This window comes from Gymnodraco acuticeps, unplaced genomic scaffold (assembly GCF_902827175.1).
Source record: "Gymnodraco acuticeps unplaced genomic scaffold, fGymAcu1.1, whole genome shotgun sequence".
Lineage (NCBI taxonomy): Eukaryota > Metazoa > Chordata > Actinopteri > Perciformes > Bathydraconidae > Gymnodraco > Gymnodraco acuticeps.
The window spans coordinates 908-27,394 of record NW_022990030.1 but is presented as its reverse complement, the minus strand read 5'-3'; the positions used below and the strand labels follow the sequence as shown (position 1 = coordinate 27,394).

Sequence of the window (26,487 nt, the reverse complement as noted above, 5' to 3'; positions counted from 1 at the left end):
GGTTCACCTTGCAGAGTGAGGGGGGCTCGCCTTGCAGAGTGAGGGGGGCTCACCTTGCAGAGTGAGGAGGCCTCACCTTGCAGAGTGAGGGGGGGCTCACCTTACAGAGTGAGGAGGCCTCACCTTGCAGAGTGAGGGGGGGCTCACCTTGCAGAGTGAGGAGGCCTCACCTTGCAGAGTGAGGGGGGGCTCACCTTGCAGAGTGAGGAGGCCTCACCTTGCAGACAGAGGGGGGACTCACCTTGCAGAGTGAGGGGGAGCTCACCTTGCAGACAGAGGGGGGGCTCACCTTGCAGAGTGAGGGGGGGCCTCACCTTGCAGTGTGAGGGGGGCCTCACCTTGCAGAGTGAGGGGGGGCTCACCTTGCAGAGTGAGGAGGGCTCACCTTGCAGAGTGAGGGGGGATCACCTTGCAGAGTGAGGGGGGCCTCACCTTGCAGAGTGAGGGGGGGCTCACCTTGCAGAGTGAGGGGGGGCTCACCTTGCAGAGTGAGGAGGCCTCACCTTGCAGAGTGAGGGGGGGCTCACCTTGCAGTGTGAGGAGGCCTCACCTTGCAGACAGAGGGGGGGGCTCACCTTGCAGAGTGAGGGGGGACTCACCTTGCAGAGTGAGGAGGCCTCACCTTGCAGAGTGAGGGGGGGCCCACGTTGCAGTGTGAGGGGGGCCTCACCTTGCAGAGTGAGGGGGGACTCACCTTGCAGAGTGAGGAGGCCTCACCTTGCAGACAGAGGGGGGCTCACCTTGCAGAGTGAGGGGGGCTCCCCTTGCAGAGTGAGGGGGGCTCACCTTGCAGAGTGAGGGGGGGCTCACCTTGCAGAGTGAGGGGGGCTCGCCTTGCTGAGTGAGGAGGCCTCACCTTGCAGAGTGAGGGGGGGTCTCACCTTGCAGAGTGAGGGGGGCCTCGCCTTGTAGAGTGAGGGGGGCTCGCCTTGCTGAGTGAGGAGGCCTCACCTTGCAGAGTGAGGGGGGGTCTCACCTTGCAGAGTGAGGGGGGCCTCACCTGGTCATGTGCGCGTTCGTGTGTGTTGGAGGAGGGGCTCTGTGAGGAAGTCTGAAGGAAGGGGCAGATTGTTTCCGGTTGTACTTTCTAATTCTAGAGCACTCAAGCTTTTTCCATTCTTACCTACCCTACCTTTAATACCTTGTATTTCTAAACATATTTGTTTTATTATATTTATTTAAATTGCATCTGTGTATCCCACACTCACATTTTAATAACATATATTTACCTAAATAGTTTTATTTGTATCTTTTTATTTTCTTTCTTTCTGAATGAAACATTTCCCCAGGATAAATAATGTGTTCTGATTGGTTGTGATTGTCTCCATGTATAGACGGACAGCAGCAGGACTTAAATATTTTATTTAAATATTTTATTTTAAATATTTTATTTTATCTTTTATTTAAATATTTTTAATTGTATCTTTTATTGTACATTCTAACTTTAACATTTTATATTTATATATTTGATATTCTTTAATTCTTAGCCCCAGTTTAAATGAAGTACTCTGATTGGTTGTGATGATGTTCCAGCAGCAGGACTCCATGTCCCAGAGTGCACCGCGGCTCCTCCAGGTGGGAGTGTTCAGTCTGATGGAGAACACAGACAGACGGTGAGTCTACCGGAGCAGCATCAACCTGACCGGCAAGAGAAGCGAAGAGAAGCCGAGCGAGAGGCCCTGTTTGCGGGCGTTTCTCAGCCGGAGGGTCGGTGTTTCTGGTTCTCTGTGTCCGGTGTTTCTGGGTCTCTGTGCCCGGTGTTTCTGGCTCTCTGTGCCCGGTGTTTCTGGCTCTCTGTGCCCGGTGTTTCTGGCTCTCTGTCCCCGGTGCTCCGGTGTGTTTCTGGGATGGAGGAGGCTGCGGGATGCGGGCTCTGCGGGGTGAAGGTGATGTGTCGCTTCAGACCTCTCAACGAGTCCGAGAGGAGCAGAGGAGACAAGGACATCCCCAAATTCAACGGAGAGGACACCGTGGTGGTCGCGGTGAGTGTGTGTGTGTGTGTGTGTGTGTGTGTGTGTGTGTGTGTGTGTGTGTGTGTGTGTGTGTGTGTGTGTGTGTGGCACACCCTCGGCCTGTCAGCAACAATGGAAACCGGAACTCCTCTTCATCATCAAGAGGCTTTTTCATCATCATCTTCATCCTCAGTCATCACACACTCTGCTATATAACATGTGCAATATTATTATTATTATCATTATTAATAATAATGTTCTATAATAACGTGCAGTTACGTATCTGCCACTAAACGTTCGGTTGCTCCACTAAACACTGCTCTGTTAGTGTGCCATGCTGCTGGTGTACTGTCACAACTACTTCCTTCAGGACAAATAGAGTCCTCTCTTATCTTCTCTCTAATACATTCATTTCATGGAGGATTAGAAATAATAATTAAAAATCAGTTTATTAAGTTAATTGAATATAAATGTGAATAATTAATTACTTAAGTACAATAAATAAATAATAAACTATAATGCATGACTGATAATGAGTTCATCTCACCTTCAAAATAAAAGACAGACAAGAAAATGTTTGTTTGTTTCTGTTATGAAATATTGATAGAAATCTGGAACAAAGGAATATATGAAAAATAATCAACAGAGAATATAATAATACTGATTTAGAATATAAAACCCCGTCCACACGGAGACGAAAACAAACCAGTCGTTCAAAAAGTATTCCGTCCGCACGAGAGCGCTCAACCCGCTGGAGACGCTGTAGTACATATGCCTGGCCTGTAAGTGGCGCTGTACTTCTGCCACAAAATACACCAAAAGCAGCGAAGAAGACCTCCGAGCATGGTTGCCATGGTTGCCTGGTTGCCCTTCTGGTTATTCCCCGCGGTGGATTTAGCAACATGTAGTTCATGTAGTTCTCCAGGTCCACTTGATGCTGATGGTTGTGGTCGAGGAGCTGTAGAGTTTTCACTAACATCTGTATCATGGTCGGTCGCGTCTGGAGCACAAACGCAGCCCGGTGATCCGCCTTTGTTGTTGTTGGCGAAACGCATCAGCAATGACGCGGGGTGAGCAGGAGAGGTGGGGAGAGGCGGGCTATGATCGTATATGGCGTACACACAGAGCCGTTTGGCCCCCCAGAGCGTTTCGTACGTATAGTTCTGATATAATGAGACATAGTTCTGGTACCTGACTCCTGGTTCTAGCCTCCTGGTGCTAGACTCCTGGTACCTGACTCCTGGTGCAAGACTCCGGGTGCTAGACTCCTGGTACCTGACTCCTGGTTCTAGACTCCTGGTGCTAGACTCCTGGTGCAAGACTCCGGGTGCTAGACTCCTGGTACCTGACTCCTGGTTCTAGACTTCTGGTGCTAGACTCCTGGTGCTAGACTCCTGGTGCTAGACTCCTGGTACCTGACTCCTGGTGCTAGACTCCTGGTGCTAGACTCCTGGTGCTAGACTCCTGGTACCTGACTCCTGGTTCTAGACTCCTGGTGCTAGACTCCTGGTGCTAGACTCCTGGTACCTGACTCCTGGTTCTAGACTCCTGGTGCAAGACTCCTGGTGCAAGACTCCGGGTGCTAGACTCCTGGTACCTGACTCCTGGTTCTAGACTCCTGGTGCTAGACTCCTGGTGCTAGACTCCTGGTACCTGACTCCTGGTGCTAGACTCCTGGTTCTAGACTCCTGGTGCTAGACTCCTGGTCCTAGACTCCTGGTGCTAGACTCCTGGTACCTGACTCCTGGTTCTAGACTCCTGGTGCTAGACTCCTGGTGCTAGACTCCTGGTACCTGACTCCTGGTTCTAGACTCCTGGTGCTAGACTCCTGGTCCTAGACTCCTGGTGCTAGACTCCTGGTGCCAGACTCCTGATGCCAGACTCCTGGTGCTAGACTCCTGGTACTAGGCTCCTGGTGCTCGACTCCTGGTGCTAGACTCCTGGTCCTAGACTCCTGGTGCTAGACTCCTGGTACCTGACTCCTGGTGCTAGACTCCTGGTGCTAGACTCCTGGTGCTAGACTCCTGGTACCTGACTCCTGGTTCTAGACTCCTGGTGCCAGACTCCTGATGCCAGACTGCTGGTGCTAGACTGCTGATGCCAGACTGCTGGTGCTAGACTCCTGGTGCCAGACTCCTGGTGCTAGACTCCTGGTGCCAGACTCCTGATGCCAGACTCCTGGTGCCAGACTCCTGATGCCAGACTCCTGGTGCCAGACTCCTGATGCCAGACTGCTGGTACTAGACTGCTGATGCCAGACTGCTGGTGCCAGACTGCTGGTGCTAGACTGCTGGTGCTAGACTGCTGGTGCTAGACTCCTGGTGCCAGACTCCTGGTGCCAGACTCTTGATGCCAGACTCCTGGTGCTAGACTGCTGGTGCTAGACTGCTGGTGCTAGACTCCTGGTGCCAGACTCCTGGTGCTAGACTCCTGATGCCAGACTCCTGGTGCTAGACTCCTGGTGCCAGACTCCTGATGCCAGACTCCTGGTGCCAGACTCCTGATGCCAGACTGCTGGTGCTAGACTGCTGATGCCAGACTGCTGGTGCCAGACTGCTGGTGCTAGACTGCTCTTGCTAGACTCCTGGTGCCAGACTCCTGGTGCCAGACTCTTGATGCCAGACTCCTGGTGCTAGACTGCTGGTGCTAGACTCCTGGTGCTAGACTCCTGGTGCCAGACTCGTGGTGCTAGACTCCTGGGGCTAGACTCCCGGTGCTAGACTCCTGGTGCCAGACTCCTGGTGCTAGACTCCTGGGGCTAGACTCCTGGTGCTAGACTCCTGGTGCCAGACTCCTGGTGCTAGACTCCTGGGGCTAGACTCCTGGGGCTAGACTCCTGGGGCTAGACTCCTGGTGCTAGACTCCTGGTGCTTTTCAGGACAACTTTGGGAATTGTGTTTGTTTGTTATGAGTTTTAAATAGATTTTGAAAGTGTAGATAGAGAGAGAGAGAAGCAGCACTGTCTGCTTAGTTGCAATACTGTAGCTTATGCAGTTTAGGCCTATACTTTGTTTATGTAACTTATGTACCAGTGTGTCCATGGTGTTGAGTCTGTGTGTGTTGAGCGCAGCGCCGTCTGCTTTTTGCAGTACAGTAACTAAAGTAGGACTAAGCATACCGGTAGTTTCTGTGGACCTGTCTGCCCGTTTTGTGAGTGCACTGCGCGCGTGCGCACTTGTGTGGCATTGTTTGGGATGACCTAATTCAAATAGCGTCCCCCCAGTAAAAAAATCCCCACTACACCACTGGCGCTGACTGAGCTTCATTTGTTCAATTTAAATATTGCTATGTTATTATAGTTTTATTAAAATAGTTTTTTATCAGTGTTTTCATTTTATTTTTATGTATATTTATCCATGCACCAAAAACACCAAGACGAATCCCTCGTAAGTCTTTATTTATATTATTATTATTATTATTATTATTATTATTATTATTATTATTATTATTATTATTATTATATTATTATTTATAAACCTGTTGTGATTTCAGGAGAGAAACCAGTGATCCTTTCTCTCTTATTTTGAAAGGATGAATTAATTCTACCGTAAACTTCCTGCCACTAATTTCATTTCCTGATTTAATGAGATGCGGGCCAGCTGCTGCAAAGCCTCATGGGAAATACTCTCCCTGTGACCCCTTGATTGTTATTATTGGTTGTTCTGATCCTGTGTTAAATTGTGGACATTTCAGAATCTGGAAGTATTTGTATTACTTCATGAAAGATTAGAATAAATACTGTTAAAATAATAAATACAATCAACATCAATAATATTAGAAATATATTCAATACAATTAATTTTGTCAATATAAAGAAAATACAAAATAATTAATATTATAAATTAGTCAATCCAATTATTAAATATCCAATATGTATAATCAATAAAATCAATATCATTATTAAAGATGTTTAATAAAGTGTGTGTGTGTGTGTGTGTGTGTGTGTGTGTGTGTGTGTGTGTGTGTGTGTGTGTGTGTGTGTGTGTGTGTGTGTGTGTGTGTGTGTGTGTGTGTGTGTGTGTGTGTGTGTGTGTGTGTGTGTGTGTGTGTGTGTGTGTGTGTGTGTGTGTGTGTGTGTGTGTGTGTGTGTGTGTGTGTGTGTGTGTGTGTTCCAGGGGAAGCCGTATGTGTTCGACCGAGTCCTCGCTCCGGACTCTGAGCAGGTCCAGGTCTACGACTCCTGCGCCAAGCAGATCGTCAAAGGTCAGCTCCTTCTCTGTCATCATTATATATAATTATTATTTATTTTAATACAATTATTATTATTATTATTATACTGTTATTTATTTTACTGTGGTAATTATTTTTATATTTTCTTATTATAATTGATATCATTATTTCATTTCTTTGTTGATGATGTTGTTATTGTGTTTGATGTATGTTGCTTGTTCCATGTATGTAATGTGTGTGTTTCAGACGTGTTGGGGGGGTACAACGGGACGATCTTTGCCTACGGCCAGACGGCGTCAGGAAAGACTCACACCATGGAGGTCAGACTCTCTTTACTCTCCATCACTCACCTGACCGCGTCATCAGAACAAAACCCATTTCCCTGAAGTGTTCTGTTCCAGCGTTGAGTGTCTGAGTAAAAACCTAATCCGAGTAATAACACCGAGTATTAGTGAGTATTAAAAGTGAGTACTAGTGAGTATCAGTGAGTATTAGTGAGTATCAGTGAGTAGTAAAAGTGATTACTAGTGAGTATTAACACTGAGTGTTAGTGAGTATTAACACTGAGTGTTAGTGAGTATTAACAGTGATTACTAGTGAGTATTAACACTGAGTGTTAGTGAGTATTAACAGTGATTACTAGTGAGTATTAACACTGAGTGTTAGTGAGTATTAACAGTGATTACTAGTGAGTATTAACACTGAGTGTTAGTGAGTATTAACAGTGATTACTAGTGAGTATTAACACTGAGTGTTAGTGAGTATTAACAGTGATTACTAGTGAGTATTAACACTGAGTGTTAGTGAGTATTAACAGTGATTACTAGTGAGTATTAACACTGAGTGTTAGTGAGTATTAACACTGAGTGTTAGTGAGTATTAACAGTGAGTACCAGTGAGCATCAACAGTGAGTACCAGTGAGTATTAGTGAGTATTAACAGCGATTATCAGTGAGTATTAAAAGTGAGTACTAGTGAGTATTAACAGTGAGTATTAGTGAGTATTAGTGAGTATTAAAAGTGAGTATTAGTGAGTATTAACAGTGTGTACTAGTGAGTATTAACAGTGAGTATTAACAGTGTGTACCAGTGAGTATTAACAGTGAGTATTAACAGTGGGTATCAGCGAGTATTAGTGAGTATCAACAGTGAACATTACTGAGTATTGGTGAGTATTAAAAGTGAGTATTAGTGAGTATTAACGAGTATTATCAGTGAGTATTAAAATAGAGTATTAGTGAGTATCAGTGAGTATTAACAGTGAGTAATAACATCGAGTGTTAGTGAGTATTAGTGAGTATCAGTGAATACTAACACTGAGTATTAACAGTGAGTATTAACACTGCGTATTGGTGAGTATTTGTGAGTATCTATAGTGGGTATTAGTGGGTATTAACAGTGAGTATCAACAGTGAGTATTAACAGTGAGTATTAACAGTGAGTATTAACACTGAGTATTAGTGAGTGTCAAGAGTGAGTATTAACACTGAGTATTAGTGAGTATTAACAGTGAGTATTAACACTGAGTATTGGTGAGTATTTGTGAGTATCAACAGTGGGTATTAGTGGGTATGAACAGTGAGTATTAGTGGTTGCCAACTGTGAGTATTAACAGTGAGTATTAGTGAGTATTAACAGTGAGTATTAGTGAGTATTAGTGGTTGCCAACAGTGCGTATTAACAGTGAGTATTAGTGAGTATTAACAGTGAACATTAGTGAGTATTAGCGGTGAGTATTAGTGAGTAACAGTGAGTGTATCCTCAGGGGAGTCTGCACAGCCCTCGTCTGATGGGGATCATCCCCAGAATCTCCCAGGATATCTTCGACCACATCTACGCCATGGACGAGAACCTGGAGTTCCACATCAAGGTGAGACCTGTCTGCCTGTCTGCCTCTCAGCCACCTGTCTGTCTGCCTCTCAGCCACCTGTCTGTCTGCCTCTCAGCCACCTGTCTGTCTGCCTCTCAGACACCTGTCTGTCTGCCTCTCAGCCACCTGTCTGTCTGCCTCTCAGCCACCTGTCTGTCTGCCTCTCAGCCACCTGTCTGTCTGCCTCTCAGCCACCTGTCTGCCTCTCAGCCACCTGTCTGTCTGCCTCTCAGCCACCTGTCTGCCTCTCAGCCACCTGTCTGCCTCTCAGCCACCTGTCTGTCTGCCTCTCAGCCACCTGTCTGCCTGCCTCTCAGCCACCTGTCTGTCTGCCTCTCAGCCACCTGTCTGCCTGCCTCTCAGCCACCTGTCTGTCTGCCTCTCAGCCACCTGTCTGTCTGCCTCTCAGCCACCTGTCTATCTGCCTCTCAGCCACCTGTCTATCTGCCTCTCAGCCACCTGTCTGTCTGCCTCTCAGCCACCTGTCTGCCTGCCTCTCAGCCACCTGTCTGTCTGCCTCTCAGCCACCTGTCTGTCTGCCTCTCAGACACCTGTCTGTCTGTCTGCCTCTCAGCCACCTGTCTGTCTGCCTCTCAGCCACCTGTCTGTCTGCCTCTCAGCCACCTGTCTGTCTGCCTCTCAGCCACCTGTCTGCCTGCCTCTCAGCCACCTGTCTGCCTCTCAGCCACCTGTCTGTCTGCCTCTCAGCCACCTGTCTGTCTGCCTCTCAGCCACCTGTCTGCCTGCCTCTCAGCCACCTGTCTGTCTGCCTCTCAGCCACCTGTCTGCCTCTCAGCCACCTGTCTGTCTGCCTCTCAGCCACCTGTCTGTCTGCCTCTCAGCCACCTGTCTGTCTGCCTCTCAGCCACCTGTCTGTCTGCCTCTCAGCCACCTGTCTGCCTGCCTCTCAGCCACCTGTCTGTCTGCCTCTCAGCCACCTGTCTGTCTGCCTCTCAGCCACCTGTCTGTCTGCCTCTCAGCCACCTGTCTGCCTCTCAGCCACCTGTCTGCCTGCCTCTCAGCCACCTGTCTGTCTGCCTCTCAGCCACCTGTCTGTCTGCCTCTCAGCCACCTGTCTGTCTGCCTCTCAGACACCTGTCTGTCTGCCTCTCAGCCACCTGTCTGTCTGCCTCTCAGCCACCTGTCTGTCTGCCTCTCAGCCACCTGTCTGTCTGCCTCTCAGCCACCTGTCTGTCTGCCTCTCAGCCACCTGTCTGTCTGCCTCTCAGCCACCTGTCTGCCTGCCTCTCAGCCACCTGTCTGTCTGCCTCTCAGCCACCTGTCTGTCTGCCTCTCAGCCACCTGTCTGCCTCTCAGCCACCTGTCTGCCTCTCAGCCACCTGTCTGCCTCTGTTACGTTCCCTTCTAGATCTAGGGGGTACAAAGGGAAGTAACAACACACCAGGATGACCAAGGACGACAAAAAGGGAGAGAAAACCGATCTCTGAGTAACGATCCAGTCGTTTAATGATCAATCAGGAACACGGCTCACCAGCCAACTTGCAAAACAACTCTTGCTACAAATATATATATATTGGAGACATGGACACCACGCTGCACACATCCAGCCCGGGGAGAAGGGAGAGAGAGACTGCAGCTTTTCCCAGGTACTTTATGGAGGCCCTGATTAGTGATTGGGAGCACCTGAGGAGAAGCTGCACCTGGAGACAATATAGAGGGAGAGAGAGAAACACACACACACCACGGCACGTAACAGCCTCTCAGCCACCTGTCTGTCTGCCTCTCAGCCACCTGTCTGTCTGCCTCTCAGCCACCTGTCTGTCTGCCTCTCAGACACCTGTCTGTCTGCCTCTCAGACACCTGTCTGTCTGCCTCTCAGCCACCTGTCTGTCTGCCTCTCAGACACCTGTCTGTCTGCCTCTCAGACACCTGTCTGTCTGCCTCTCAGCCACCTGTCTGCCTGCCTCTCAGCCACCTGTCTGCCTGCCTCTCAGCCACCTGTCTGTCTGCCTCTCAGCCACCTGTCTGTCTGCCTCTCAGACACCTGTCTGTCTGCCTCTCAGCCACCTGTCTGTCTGCCTCTCAGCCACCTGTCTGTCTGCCTCTCAGACACCTGTCTGTCTGCCTCTCAGACACCTGTCTGTCTGCCTCTCAGCCACCTGTCTGCCTGTCTCTCAGACACCTGTCTGCCTGCCTCTCAGACACCTGTATGCCTCTCAGACACCTGTCTGTCTCTCAGACACCTGTATGCCTCTCAGACACCTGTCTGCCTCTCAGCCACCTGTCTGCCTCTCAGACACCTGTCTGTCTCTCAGACACCTGTCTGCCTCTCAGCCACCTGTCTGTCTCTCAGACACCTGTCTGTCTCTCAGCCACCTGTCTGCCTCTCAGACACCTGTCTGCCTCTCAGCCACCTGTCTGCCTCTCAGACACCTGTCTGTCTCTCAGACACCTGTCTGTCTCTCAGCCACCTGTCTGCCTCTCAGCCACCTGTCTGCCTCTCAGACACCTGTCTGTCTCTCAGCCACCTGTCTGCCTCTCAGACACCTGTCTGCCTCTCAGACACCTGTCTGCCTCTCAGACACCTGTCTGTCTCTCAGCCACCTGTCTGCCTCTCAGCCGTCTGCCTCTCAGACACCTGTCTGTCTCTCAGACACCTGTCTGCCTCTCAGCCACCTGTCTGTCTCTCAGCCACCTGTCTGCCTCTCAGCCGTCTGTCTCTCAGACACCTGTCTGCCTCTCAGCCACCTGTCTGTCTCTCAGCCACCTGTCTGCCTCTCAGACACCTGTCTGCCTCTCAGACACCTGTCTGCCTCTCAGACACCTGTCTGTCTCTCAGACACCTGTCTGTCTCTCAGCCACCTGTCTGCCTCTCAGCCGTCTGCCTCTCAGACACCTGTCTGTCTCTCAGACACCTGTCTGCCTCTCAGCCACCTGTCTGTCTCTCAGCCACCTGTCTGCCTCTCAGCCGTCTGTCTCTCAGACACCTGTCTGCCTCTCAGCCACCTGTCTGTCTCTCAGCCACCTGTCTGCCTCTCAGACACCTGTCTGTCTCTCAGCCACCTGTCTGCCTCTCAGACACCTGTCTGCCTCTCAGACACCTGTCTGTCTCTCAGCCACCTGTCTGTCTCTCAGCCACCTGTCTGTCTCTCAGACACCTGTCTGCCTCTCAGACACCTGTCTGCCTCTCAGACACCTGTCTGTCTCTCAGACACCTGTCTGTCTCTCAGACACCTGTCTGCCTCTCAGACACCTGTCTGTCTCTCAGACACCTGTCTGCCTCTCAGCCGTCTGTCTCTCAGACACCTGTCTGCCTCTCAGACACCTGTCTGCCTCTCAGACACCTGTCTGTCTCTCAGACACCTGTCTGCCTCTCAGACACCTGTCTGTCTCTCAGCCACCTGTCTGCCTCTCAGCCACCTGTCTGCCTCTCAGCCACCTGTCTGCCTCTCAGCCACCTGTCTGCCTCTCAGCCACCTGTCTGCCTCTCAGAGACCTGTCTGTCTCTCAGCCACCTGTCTGCCTCTCAGCCACCTGTCTGCCTCTCAGCCACCTGTCTGCCTCTCAGCCGTCTGTCTCTCAGACACCTGTCTGCCTCTCAGCCACCTGTCTGCCTCTCAGCCGTCTGTCTCTCAGACACCTGTCTGCCTCTCAGACACCTGTCTGCCTCTCAGCCACCTGTCTGCCTCTCAGCCACCTGTCTGCCTCTCAGCCACCTGTCTGCCTCTCAGACACCTGTCTGCCTCTCAGACACCTGTCTGCCTCTCAGACACCTGTCTGCCTCTCAGACAGAGTGTGAACGTTGTGATCAGCTGTTTTAGCGCAGTTCTCCAGTGAAGGGGGGGGAGTCTCCCTCCGCAGCCGGTTGGTGTAGTTTTGGCACAGTTCCGTTGTACAGACCGACGTTAACAGCAGCCCTGTCTGTGCACACGGAGACCGACTCTGTCGTCCGGTGATCTAACCGCCTTCTGGAAAAGCTTCACAAGTACGTCGATACGCAAATGTGCTTTGTGACACAAGTGACGGTACGCATTTCAGATTACACACATAACCTGCGTACCAGTTATGTGCACCCCTGTACTACAGCAAAAGTATTCTCCGTCGGGACTTCCTGCAACAACACCACGCCGTTATCAAAGATGTTCTATTGGGAAGACGATCACTACGTGACAAAAGTTTTCAAAACCGTGGCTACTGAAATCAATCTTACTAACTGCTGTCTGTGCAATTTACTCCGCGCGAGTTGGCAGACTTTATTTTGCTTACTGTAACATCATTTTTCATGGTGGGGCTAAGCCATTTCTTGGTATGGGTGTAGCCTACCCCAGCCATGCCCTGGCGCTGCCACTGGTGGCACGTATGGGGCGGGCCATTCTGCACATGCGTTAAATGCGTTAAATATTTTAACGCAATTAATTCAAAAAATGTATTACCGCCGTTAACGCGATAATTTTGACAGCACTAGTAGAAATACACAGTTATTATAGTATCATGTATTACTGCTCAATGAACCATGTCTGCCTCTTTCTGCAGGTCTCTTATTTTGAAATCTATCTGGATAAAATCAGAGACTTACTGGATGGTGAGTCAACATATTTAATATAGTAATATTTATGTACTGTGTCTTCCTGGTCGAATGTACTTATTGTAAGTCGCTTTGGATAAAAGCGTCAGCTAAATGCAATGTAATGTAATGTATATGTACAGTGGGGCAAAAAAGTATTTAGTCAGCCACCAATTGTGCAAGTTCTCCCACTTAAAAATATGAGAGGCCTGTAATGTTCATCCTAGCTACACTTCAGCTATGAGAGACAGGATGGGGGAAAGAATCCAGGAAATCACATTGTAGGATTTTTAAAGAATTTATTTGCAAATGATGGTGGAAAATAAGTATTTGGTCAATAACAAAAGTTCATCTCAATACTTTTCTGTAAGTCTTCATAAGGTGTTCACACACTGTTGCTGGTATTCTGGCCCATTCCTCCATGCAGATCTCCTCTAGAGCAGTGATGTTTTGGGGCTGTCGCTGGGCAACACAGACTTTCAACTCCCTCCAAAGATTTTCTATGGGGTTGAGATCTGGAGACTGGCTAGGCCACTCCAGGACCTTGAAATGCTTCTTACGAAGCCACTCCTTCGTTGCCCGGGCGGTGTGTTTGGGATCATTGTCATGCTGAAAGACCCAGCCACGTTTCATCTTCAATGCCCTTGCTGATGGAAGGAGGTTGTCACTCAAAATCTCACGATACATGGCCCCATTCATTCTTTCCTTTACACGGATCAGTGGTCCTGGTCCCTTTGCAGAAACACAGCCCCAAAGCATGATGTTTCCACCCCCATGTTTCACAGTAGGTGTTCTTTGGATGCAACTCAGCATTCTTTCTCCTCCAAACACGTCTAGTTGAGTTTTTACCAAAAAGTTCTATTTTGGTTTCATCTGACCATATGACATTCTCCCAATCCTCTTCTGGATCATCTAAATGCTCTCTAGCAAACTTCAGACGGGCCTGGACATGTACTGGCTTAAGCAGGGGGACACGTCTGGCACTGCAGGGTTTGAGTCCCTGGCGGCGTAGTGTGTTACTGATGGTAGCCTTTGTTACTTTGGTCCCAGCTCTCTGCAGGTCATTGCCTAGGTCCCCCCGTGTGGTTCTGGGATCTTTGCTCACCGTTCTTGTGATCATTTTGACCCCACGGGGTGAGGTCTTGCATGGAGCCCCAGATCGAGGGAGATTATCAGTGGTCTTGTATGTCTTCCATTTTCTAATAATTGCTCCCACAGTTGATTTCTTCACACCAAGCTGCTTACCTATTGCAGATTCAGTCTTCCCAGCCTGGTGCAGGTCTACCATTTAGTTTCTGGTGTCCTCTGACAGCTCTTTGGTCTTGGCCATAGTGGAGTTTGGAGTGTGACTGTTTGAGGTTGTGGACAGGTGTCTTTTATACTGATAACGAGTTCAAAACAGGTGCCATTAATACAGTTAACGAGTGGAGGACAGAGGAGGCTCTTAAAGAAGAAGTTACAGGTCTGTGAGAGCCAGAAATCTTGTTTGTTTGTAGGTGACCAAATACTTATTTTACCGAGGAATTTACCAATTCATTCATTACAAATCCTACAATGTGATTTCCTGGATTCTTTCCCCCCATCCTGTCTCTCATAGTTGAAGTGTACCTAGGATGAACATTACAGGCCTCTCTCATCTTTTTAAGTGGGAGAACTTGGTGGCTGACTAAATACTTTTTTGCCCCACTGTATATGTTTATATTTTTTTTTTTAAAAAGCTGACGGATGTGTTTCATCTTTTAGTGTCGAAGACAAACCTGGCCGTTCACGAGGACAAGAACAGAGTTCCCTTTGTGAAGGTGAGTACTCTGTAGTACTAATACTGTAGTACTCAGACTGTAGTACTAATACACTTTAGTACTCAGACTGTAGTACTCAGACTGTAGTACTAATACACTGTAGTACTCAGACTGTAGTACTCAGACTGTAGTACTAATACACTGTAGTACTCAGACTGTAGTACTAATACACTGTAGTACTCAGACTGTAGTACTCAGACTGTAGTACTCAGACTGTAGTACTCAGACTGTAGTACTCATACTGTAGTACTAATACACTGTAGTACTCAGACTGTAGTACTAATACACTGTAGTACTCAGACTGTAGTACTCAGACTGTAGTACTCAGACTGTAGTACTCAGACTGTAGTACTAATACACTGTAGTACTCAGACTGTAGTACTCATTTCATTTAATTTCAAACCTTTATTTATACAGATAAATCCCATTGAGATCATTGATCTCTTTTTCAAGGCAGACCTGCTCAAGTAGTTCCACATGAAACATAAAAACATAAATAGAACAACAAAAGGACATCATTCAGCATCATTTACATAATTATCCACATAAACAGGTACCAACAGCTTCCGATTGAGTCGCATCCAACCGAGCTTTAAAAACATTTAGTGGCACCAGATTGTTCAGTTTCCATTTAATTTGCAGACTGTTCCAAGACAGAGGAGCTGCGCATCTAAAAGCTGTCTTCCCTAAGACAGTCCTAGCAGTTGGCACATCTAATAAAACCACAGCATGCGATCTCAGGCAGTAGCCACTTACAATTCACCGTGAGATCAGGGAGCAGATATAAGATGGAAGTTTCCCTAACATGGCTTTGTATATAAAGATGTACCAGTGACTGAGCCTCCGTGCAGTTAGTGAAAGTGAACCAGCCCTTGCATACAGGGTACAGTGATGGGTTAATGCTTTACAGTTTGTCACAAATCTCAGTGCGCTGTGATACGCAGCATCTAACTTGACCAGGCAATGGGCAGGTGCATTCATATAGACCAGATCACCAGAGTCCAGCACAGGTCAAAAGGTCACAGAGCCTTTTCCTGGCCTCAAGCGAGAAACAGGACTTGTTCCTGTAGAAGAAACCTAGCCTAACCCTCAGCTTTTTAAGCAGGTTATTGACATGAAGTTTAAAAGTGAGACAATCATCAAGCCAGATACCTAGGTATTTGTAACAGGTAACCACTTTGAGTACTTGTCCTTGCGTAGTTACAATATCTAAAACAGGCTCTGGTGTCTTTTTAGCTTTAGAAAAGAGCTTTACCTTGGTTTTATCAACATTTAAAATAAGCTTTAGTTCAGAGAGCTGAGTCTGAATAATGTTAAAAACAGCCTGTAATTTAACACCAGCCTCCTGAATGGAGGGACCTGCACAGAACATCACGGTATGATCCACTCAGAAGACAGCCCATCAAAGTGAACACATTGGGATCTTTCAGAGAGGTAGTTCACAAACCACCCACTGCATGGCTGGACATGCCGATACTGAGTAGCCTCTGCTTTAAGATGCGATGATCGACGGTGTCAAACGCTTTGGACAGGTCAATAAATAGAGCTGCACAACTCAGCTTATCATCTAAGATACTCGTAATATCATTCACCACTTTCATTGTGGCAGTGATGGTGCTGTGTTGCTTTCTAAAGCCTGACTGATGTTCAGACAGGATGTCATTGTTACATAAAAACTCCTTTACCTGTTCTCTCACTAGGCGTTCAAGAACCTTGGCCAGAACTGACAACTTAGAGATGGGTCTATAGTTATTTAATAAGGTGGCCTCCCCTCCTTTTAGCAAAGGCAGGACATACGCTGACTTCCATACTTTTGGAATTGTGTTAGTGCTGAGGGAGAGGTTAAAAAGAGAAGTGAGAGGAAGAGCAATACAATCTGCAGCTATCTTTAAAAAGAAAGGATCTAACTTGGTTAAAGCTTCACGAAAAACATCAACAGTAAAAGGGATTAAACTAAAAGGGTTTTCCAACACACGTTTTTCAGAGTTACATACTGTAGTGTTCACAGAAGCAGAGTTAGTGACAGAATCAAACATAGAACCGCAGGACACAAAATGCTCATTAAAGCAATTTAGCATAGTAGCCCTGTCCGATATAGAGCCAGATGCTGTGGTAATGCACGGAGGTAGCTCATTACGGATATCGCCGGTGGATAACGATTTAATGGCTTTCCAGAATGTTCCAGGATTATTCAGGTTCTTTGTGGTAACTGACAGATAGTACTTAGACTTTGCACTTTTGATATGTGAAGTGAAGCTATTCCTTAGCTGCCTAAAACGCAGCCACTCTACCTCTGAGCCTGATTGCCTAGCCTTTGCCCAGGCCTTGTTTCTCTCATGAAGGAGACTAGACAGCTCAGCAGAAAACCAAGGATTGTCTCGTCCCTTCACCCTAAATGTACGCAGGGGTGCATGTCTATCAATGATCTCCATAAAACCAAGATAAAAATAAGACCATGCGGTTTCTAGCACACAGATCGATTTCCCCCCAATCAAACCCAAACAGATCATGAACAAAACCCTGCTCCACAAAATGTTTTTTGTCTCTCTTGATGATAATACGAGGTTTAACCTTTTGGACCTTAGTGTCCCTAATTGTGGCTACAGCACAGTGATCACTCAGATCATTAGCAAATACTCCCACAGCTGAGTATTTATGGGGAGCATTAGTTAGAATGAGATCAATTAGGGAGAATTTATTAGGGGACTTAATGTTAGGGCGAGTAGGACTGTCCACAATCTGAGTAACATTCAAAGAGATACAAAGGTTGTTTAAATCCTCTGACACTGCAGTTAACCAGTCCCAGTTACAATCTCCAAGTAGCACTATTTCCTTGTAGTCTAGTTGTGATAAAATATTTGCTAGTGAAGACAAGGAGTCTTTGTGTGCATCTGGACCCGGTGACGACATTACCTATTGACGCAGCAACCACTGTAAGTTATATTCTTGTTTAATTAGACTTCTCTGTTTCATTTTTTCGACTCTGTATAATTGTTATTGTAGCTTAAACGGCTAAATCGCTTTTGAGAGATTTTAAATCTCAGATCTGCTCAGGCGAAACCTGCTTCACAGGTCTCAGCACTCAAGCCTGCATTAATATAGGCAGGGCCAGTCTATTGTCGCCCATCAGCTGTAGATAGTTAACTAATTAGAGGGGCGTGCCCCTACAGCTGTGAGAACTGAGCAATCAGGCGTCCATTTTAGGTAGCTCTTTCCTGGAGCGTCAGCTTCAGCATCAGACAGCCGAAGACTGAAAAAGACATTGGAGTCCTACGGGAGTCAAAGACTGACAAAGACATTAGAGTCCTACGGGAGTCACGAGGGAGGCAAAGAGGAGGCAAATCCTACTCTGATTGAGCTGGTGTCTTATTTCTTTTTTCTTTAGTTTTCTAGCCCCTCATGCTATAATCATGTGTATTTTCTCCATTCCTGTTCATGTGTCTTCTCGCAATTATCACTGGCCCCGTGTATCTCCTAATCGATATAACCGGCCTGCTCTCGTCTATCCCACGTGCTCCACTGAGATCCAACATCTAGTTTCAGGCGGCCTGTGGAATTGCCAGTCAGCTGTTCCTAAGGCTGACTTCATCTCTGGCTACGCCTCCCTGCAGTCTCTGGATTTCCTTGCTCTCACTGAGACCTGGATTACTCCATCCAACACATCCACCCCAGCAGCTCTCTCCACTGCATATTCCTTCTCCCATACACCCAGACCCACTGGCAGAGGAGGTGGCACTGGTCTCCTGCTCTCTCCCAAATGGAGCTTTTCCCTCTTCAAGCTACCTAACTTCACTCCTTCCACCTTTGAATTCCATGCCGTCACAGTAACCCATCCTATACAGTTAACCATTGTTGTTCTCTACCGTCCACCAGACGCCTTGGGGGACTTCTTGGAGGAATTAGATCATCTCCTCTCACTCATCCCTGAAACTGGCCCTCCCTCTGTACTTCTCGGAGACTTCAACCTCCAGACGGGGAAGATAGACGAACTAGCATCTCTGTTAACCGTCTTTGCTTTCTCACTGTCTCCGTCCCCACCGACTCATAAAGCTGGCAATGTCCTTGATCTCATATTCTCAAGGAACTGCGCTACTTCTAACCTCTCTGTAAACCCGCTCCACACATCCGATCACTTCTTCATTTCATTCTCTCTACCCCTTTCCAAACATAACAAACTAATCTCTTCTCATCCTGCACTTGTCCGCCGTAACCTTCGCTCCCTCTCCCCCTCTACCTTTGCCTCATCGGTGCTCTCAGCCCTCCCTTCCTCTGACTCGTTCCAACTCCTGCCTCCAAACTCTGCTGCAGAAACTCTCCTCTCTACTCTCTCATCCTCTCTGGACTCTCTCTGTCCTCTCACATCTCGGCAGGCTCGTCAGTCCCCTCCTGCTCCCTGGCTAAATGATGCACTGCGTGCTAATAGAACCGTCCTTACGGCAGCAGAGCGGAAACGGTGGAAATCCAAACACCGTGACGACCTCCTAACCTATCAGGCTCTCCTCTCCTCTTTCTCTGCTTCCATCTCTCAGGCAAAAAGCACTTTCTTTCAAGATAAGATCCAATCTTCCTATTCCAATCCTAAAAAACTATTTTCCATCTTCTCCACCCTCTTGGACCCTCCAAAAGCTTCTCCCCCCTCCTCACTTCTGTCAAGCGACTTTGTTACCCACTTTGAAAAAAAGGTTGATGATATTCGCTCTTCTTTTTCTGACTCACCTCTACTCACCGCTGGGTCACCAGACCCTCCTTCCACCAACACACTTACCTCCTTTTCCCCTCTCTCTCCAAGTGAGGTTCTTACCCTCATTACCTCTGCCCGCCCTACCACCTGTTCTCTGGACCCTATCCCTTCAAACCTCCTTCAGACTATCGCTCCTGATATTCTACCGTTTCTCACCCATTTCATCAACACTTCTCTAACTTCTGGTCACTTTCCAAACAGTCTCAAGGAGGCAAGAGTAAACCCTCTCCTAAAGAAACCCACTCTCAACCCGTCTGATGTTATAAACTACAGGCCTGTCTCTCTCCTCCCGTTCCTGTCTAAATCACTTGAACGCGCTGTCTTTAAACAACTCTCCTGTTATCTCCATCAGAACAACCTTCTGGATCCGCACCAGTCTGGTTTCAAGGCAGGTCACTCCACAGAAACTGCTCTCATTGCTGTCACGGAGGAACTGCACACTGCTCAAGCAGCCTCCCTCTCCTCTGTCATCATCCTATTGGACCTGTCTGCTGCATTCGACATGGTGAATCATCAGATCCTCCTTCGCACTCTCCAAAAACATGGAGTTTCAGGCTCTGCTCTTTCCCTCCTCACCTCATACCTGAAAGACCGTACCTACAGGGTGACTTGGAGAGGGTCTGAGTCCGACCCTTGTCAATTAACTACAGGGGTCCCTCAGGGCTCTGTTCTTGGTCCCCTCCTCTTCTCCCTGTACACAAACTCGCTCGGATCAGTCATTAGCCCGCATGGTTTTTCTTACCACTGCTACGCTGACGACACCCAATTAATTCTGTCCTTTCCCCGCTCAGAGACCCAGGTCGTTGCACGCATCTCTGCTTGTCTAGCTGACATCTCTCAGTGGATGTCTGCTCACCACCTCAAGCTCAACCTTGACAAGACTGAGCTGCTCTTCCTTCCGGGAAAAGATTGTCCCACTCTTGACCTAACAATCAACATCGGCACCTCAGTTGTTTCCCCGACTCAGACCGCAAGGAATCTGGGTGTGACCCTAGATAACAACCTGTCCTTCACTGCAAACATCGCTGCTACAACCCGTTGCTGCAGATACACGCTTTACAACATCAGGAGGATACGTCCCCAGCTGACACAGAAAGCGACTCAGGTTCTGGTCCAGGCTCTCGTCATCTCACGCCTAGACTACTGCAACTCCCTCCTGGCTGGTCTACCTGCATGTGCCATCCGACCTCTGCAGCTCATCCAGAATGCAGCGGCTCGTCTGGTCTTCAACCTTCCTAAATTTTCCTACACCACTCCGCTCCTCCGCTCCCTCCACTGGCTTCCGGTAACTGCTAGAATCCACTTCAAGACACTGGTACTTGCTTACCATGCTGCGAATGGATCTGGCCCTTCCTACATCCAGGACATGGTTAAACCGTACACCCCAGCACGTGCACTACGCTCTGCATCAGCCAAACGACTCGCTGCGCCCTCGCTGCGAGGGGGACCCAAGTTCCCATCGGCAAAAACACGTGGGTTTGCTGTCCTGGCTCCAAGATGGTGGAATGAGCTCCCCATTGACATCAGGACGGCAGATAGCTTGCACATCTTCCGGCGCAAACTGAAAACTCATCTCTTTCGACTCCACTTCGAGCGTTCGAACTATTAACGAAGCACTTTTATACTAATAAAGGACTGGCTTACCTAAAGCCAGTTGAGTAGCACTTGAAATGTTTGGCTCTATGAAACCTGATGTACTTATATGATTCTGTTTTCTTCAAGGTTGTGTCTTCCTGGTCGAATGTACTTATTGTAAGTCGCTTTGGACAAAAGCGTCAGCTAAATGCAATGTAATGTAATGTAATGTAATGTTTGACAGCTGAGGGGGGTCTGTAACAACTCACTACCATGACCTGTTGACCCTTTGCTACTTCTATATTTATGGCTAAAAATTCAAATTGCTTACTGATCGATTTGGAAACTAATGTGGTTAGACTGAACTTGTTCTTAACATAAATGGCAACCCCACCACCTTTATTAGGCCGGTCGGTACGATACACATTAAAACCATTTAAGGCAGTGTCAGAAGCCAAAATAGATTTATTTAGCCATGTTTCTGATAAAACAATGACGTCAGCGTCAGTTGAGCTCGCCCAGATACGGACAAAATCTAGTTTACCTAACAGACTGCGCACATTCAAGTGGATGAAACCCAACCCAGACCTAGCTTTAAAATCAGCAGGAGTAGCGATCTGACTACTACTACTGGGCGGACCAGGGTTAGGTTGTACATTTCCTGACAGTAATAACAACAACAAAAAACAGGCATCTTTTCCTCTTAATCGACACACATACATTGTCATCTAATTTAGAAACACCGGAAAAGTCTGCGACAGTGTGATTAGAGCTTAAGAAGCAGTCCTGAAGAACCATCATCGCAGGAAAACAAAAAAGACAAACATATTTTGTTGAGCAGATTGTCTGTGACAAGGCAACCGGTAATTGTTTGAGCAACACATCCGAACCTTTGCAGGGGATGCCCACTGCGGGTGGCAGAACAGACCTGAATCCAGTAGTCTTCTCAGAATGACTAGAGATCTTCTCATAGTCCAAAACAGTTAACAGGCACAGCAGAATCCCGATATGGGCCATTTTCCCAGACCAGCACACAGTATCCGCGATGTTCCTGGAGCAAATCAGCACAGCAGCAAAGGACAGGCGAAAGCAGCAGCGTGGAAGTGCTCCGGTCCCTCCGTGGTATCCCCGGGGTGAAAGCAGGCCTCTGCAACAGCAGAACCAGGACAGGTGGAAAGCAGGCCCCAGCGGTGGTAAAATCCTCCTCCGGATCCAAGCCCGAAGCGTGGATCCACTCCGTCTCTCCGCAATGACTCCGGGGTAAAAACCTCTCCAGTACAGCCGTATTCTACAGGTGGGAGCAGGCCTCCGTAGATCGCAGATCGCAGATCGCAGATCGCAGATCGCAACAGGTGGAGCCGCTCCGTCTCTTCGCGACGAGCAGGCCTCCGTAAATCGCAGATCGCATGCAGCAACAGGTGGAGCCACTCCGTTTCTTCGCGACGTCTCCGGGGGAAAAACACCTCAGTACAGCCGTACTCGACAGGTGGGAATAGGCCTCGGCAGATCGCAGACAACTAAAACTACTACTTGTATAAGCAGGGATGGCTAAAAGTTTGTAAGCAGGAGAGCTAGATACTAACATATGCCAGATGCTAACAGGTAGTGCGAGCCTGTAGAAATTGCGACTGCCTCCAATGACAGCGTAGGATCAATGATCTGGACGACATTAGACTGTAGTACTCAGACTGTAGTACTAATACTGTAGTACTAATACTGTAACACTAATACTGTAGCACTAATACTGTAGTACTAATACACTGTAGTACTCAGACTGTAGTACTAATACACTGTAGTACTCAGACTGTAGTACTAATACTGTAGTACTCAGACTGTAGTACTAATACTGTAGTACTCAGACTGTAGTACTAATACTGTAGTACTCAGACTGTAGTACTAATACTGTAGTACTCAGACTGTAGTACCACTGTAGTACTCAGACTGTAGTACTCAGACTGTAGTACTCAGACTATAGTACTCAGACTGTAGTACTCAGACTGTAGTACTCAGACTGTAGTACTAATACTGTAGTGCTCAGAATGTAGTGCTCAGACTGTAGTACTAATACTGTAGTACTCAGACTGTAGTACTCAGACTGTAGTACTAATACTGTAGTACTCAGACTGAAGTACTCAGACTGGAGTACTCAGACTGTAGTACTAATACTATAGTGCTCAGACTGTAGTGCTCAGACTGTAGTGCTAATACTGGAGTGCTCAGACTAGTACTAATACTGTAGTACTAATACTGTAGTACTCAGACTGTAGTACTACTGTAGTACTCAGACTGTAGTACTCAGACTATAGTACTCATACTGTGTACTTCCTGTCAGTACTGTAGTACTCATACTGTGTACTTCCTGTCAGTACTGTAGTACTCGTACTGTGTACTTCCTGTACTTCCTGTCAGTACTGTAGTACTCATACTGTGTGCTTCCTGTACCTCCTGTCAGGGCTGCACGGAGCGTTTTGTTTCCAGTCCAAATGAAGTGATGGACGTCATCGACGAGGGGAAAGCCAACCGGCACGTCGCCGTCACCAGTCAGTACTGCTATTACTACTGTTATTACAAATATTATGACTGCTATTACTACTGTTATTACAAATATTACGACTGCTATTACTACTGTTATTACTACTATCAATACTACTGCTATTACTACTGTTATTACTACTATCAATACTACTGCTATTACTACTGTTATTACTACTGTCAATACTACTGCTATTACTACTGTTATTACAAATATTACGATTGCTATTACTACTGTTATTACTAACAATACTACTGCTATTACTACTGTTATTACTACTATCAATACTACTGTTATTACTACTGTTATTACTACTATCAATACTACTGTTATTACTACTGTTATTACAAATATTACGACTGCTATTACTACTGTTATTACTACTAACAATACTACTGTTATTACTACTGTTATTACTAACAATACTACTGCTATTACTACTGTTCTTACTATCAATACTACTGCTATTACTACTGTTATTACTAACAATACTACTGCTATTACTACTGTTATTACTACTATCAATACTACTGTTATTACTAACAATACTTTTGTTACTATTGTTGCTCCTAGTATTCTACTTAGTCGTATCATTTAAGAATCTTGTTAGCAACCTCCGTTTTTTAAATCCAGCAGTGGGTTATTATTGATGTTTCATCAAGGTGTTCAAGGTGTTCATGGTGTTCAAGGTGTTCATGGTGTTCATGGTGTTCATGGTGTTCACGGTGTTCACGGTGTTCAAGGTGTTCACGGTGTTCACGGTGTTCACGGTGTTCAAGGTGTTCAAGGTGTTCAAGGTGTTCACGGTGTTCACGGTGTTCACGGTGTTCACGGTGTTCACGGTGTTCACGGTGTTCAACGTGTTCACGGTGTTCAACGTGTTCATGGTGTTCAACGTGTTCACGGTGTTCATGGTGTTTTGTGGTGTTCAACGTGTTCACGGTGTTCATGGTGTTTTGTGGTCCTGACGCAGCATTTGTTTGTTTCGTTGTCAGACATGAACGAGCACAGCTCTCGCAGCCACAGCATCTTCCAGATCAACATCAAGCAGGAGAACGTGGAGACGGAGCTTAAACTGTCGGGGAAACTCTACCTGGTGGACCTGGCCGGGAGCGAGAAGGTACGGCTAGCATTAGCTTTGCATTCACCACGTCATGTTCGGGAAACCTTTCCAAAGAGAGCAGCACAGAAACATCCAGAGTCACACATCTAAATCAAACAAACCAATACAAATAACACACTCTTAGAAAGATAATATTGAGACCCGTTGAATGACGATGTTTTTGTCCAGGTGAGTAAGACGGGGGCAGAAGGCGCCGTGTTGGACGAAGCCAAGAACATCAACAAGTCTCTGTCGGCTCTCGGGAACGTGATCGCTGCTCTGAGCGAAGGAACGGTGAGTCCAAAAATAACCTGAGATATCACAAGCTGAGCTTTATGTAATCTAAACGTTAGGAGTCCTGTCAGGGTCCAGGACTCATTCCTGCACCACTAACTGATGTGTGTTTGTAGAAAACCCATGTCCCGTACAGAGACAGTAAGATGACCCGGATCCTGCAGGACTCTCTGGGGGGAAACTGCCGGACCACCATCATCATCTGCTGCTCGCCTTCAGCCTACAACGAGGCCGAGACCAAGTCCACCCTCATGTTCGGACAGAGGTACCTCAGACACTCACCTGTTGGAGCATGAAGCACTTCTCTGTGAAGCGGTCTGGAGGGGGGGGGGGGGGGGTAGGTATCTGACGAGACAGAACAAGGTCCAGGACTGGGGTCAAACTGTTTACGTCCTTTCTGTCTGAACATCATCAGATTACATACTGAGATTAGTGCAGCATTTAGGCTGATTAAGGCTTTTTATCAATTCACACACAATCCGTCAGTCCTTCCATCAGTCCTTCCATCAGTCCTTCCATCAGTCCGTCCATCAGTCCGTCCATCAGTCCGTCCATCAGTCCGTCCATCAGTCCGTCCATCAGTCCTTCCATCAGTCCTTCCATCAGTCCGTCCATCAGTCCTTCCATCAGTCCTTCCATCAGTCCGTCCATCAGTCCTTCCATCAGTCCTTCCATCAGTCCTTCCATCAGTCCGTCCATCAGTCCTTCCATCAGTCCTTCCATCAGTCCTTCCATCATCCTTCCATCAGTCCTTCCACAGTCCGTCCATCAGTCCTTCCATCAGTCCGTCCATCAGTCCTTCCATCAGTCCTTCCATCAGTCCTTCCATCAGTCCTTCCATCAGTCCTTCCATCAGTCCGTCCATCAGTCCTTCCATCAGTCCTTCCATCAGTCCTTCCATCAGTCCTTCCATCAGTCCTTCCATCAGTCCTTCCATCAGTCCGTCCATCAGTCCTTCCATCAGTCCTTCCATCAGTCCGTCCATCAGTCCGTCCATCAGCTGTTTCCTGTCAGATAGCGCACAGTTGTCTGAGTGTTGTCTCTGTGTCTCAGAGCGAAGACCATAAAGAACACGGTGTCTGTGAACCTGGAGTTGACGGCTGAGGAGTGGAAGAAGAAGTACGAGAAGGAGAAGGAGAAGAACCGGGGTCTGAACGTCGTGATCCAGAAACTGGAGAACGAGCTGAAGCGCTGGAGGAAAGGTACACAGGAAGTTTATTGAGTTGAATCTTTAATTATTATGATGTCTTTATTGATTAAGAACCATGCATCAAAATACATGTATCTTGAAGGGAGAAAAGCTAATGATGTGTTGCCAGTAAAACTGTTGGGTTGTCAGAGGACGTTTTGATAACATTTGAGATGTTAACTCCTCAGGTGAGTCAGTACCTGTGGTGGAGCAGCTGAGCAGCAGGAACAAGCAGAGCAGCAGTGAGACCTCAGCAGTGATTGACAGCTTCGTCCTGCCCCCTGCACCGCTGTCAGATGGAGAGAAGACACAGTACGAGACGCTCATCACCGACCTGTACCAGCAGCTGGATTACAAGGTGAGTCCTACCTGTACCAGCAGCTGGATTACAAGTGGGTCCTACCTGTACCAGCAGCTGGATTACAAGTGGGTCCTACCTGTACCAGCAGCTGGATTACAAGGTGAGTCCTACCTGTACCAGCAGCTGGATTACAAGGTGAGTCCTACCTGTACCAGCAGCTTCCTACCTGTACCAGCAGCTGGATACAGGTGAGTCCTACCTGTACGCAGCAGCTGGATTACAAGGTGAGTCCTACCTGTACCCAGCAGCTGGATTACAAGGTGAGTCCTACCTGTACCAGCAGCTGGATTACAAGGTGAGTCCTACCTGTACCAGCAGCTGGATTACAAGGTGAGTCCTACCTGTACCAGCAGCTGGATTACAAGGTGAGTCCTAC

General features: G+C 47.5%; 1 protein-coding gene across 1 annotated transcript; it reads left to right on the top strand.

Moving 5' to 3' along the window:
- Positions 1-1,531: 1,531 nt before the first annotated feature.
- LOC117545306 (kinesin heavy chain-like) lies at positions 1,532-25,680 on the top strand (the record flags this gene model as incomplete). Its single annotated transcript, XM_034215028.1, is given in 11 exon segments — positions 1,532-1,982; positions 6,068-6,155; positions 6,369-6,442; positions 7,888-7,992; positions 12,487-12,535; positions 14,261-14,316; positions 23,085-23,172; positions 24,161-24,285; positions 24,457-24,561; positions 24,678-24,826; positions 25,615-25,680. Coding segments are annotated over 11 exon segments (1,040 nt in total), but the record flags the coding sequence as incomplete, so codon positions are not given.
- Between the last annotated feature and the right edge of the window lie 807 nt (positions 25,681-26,487).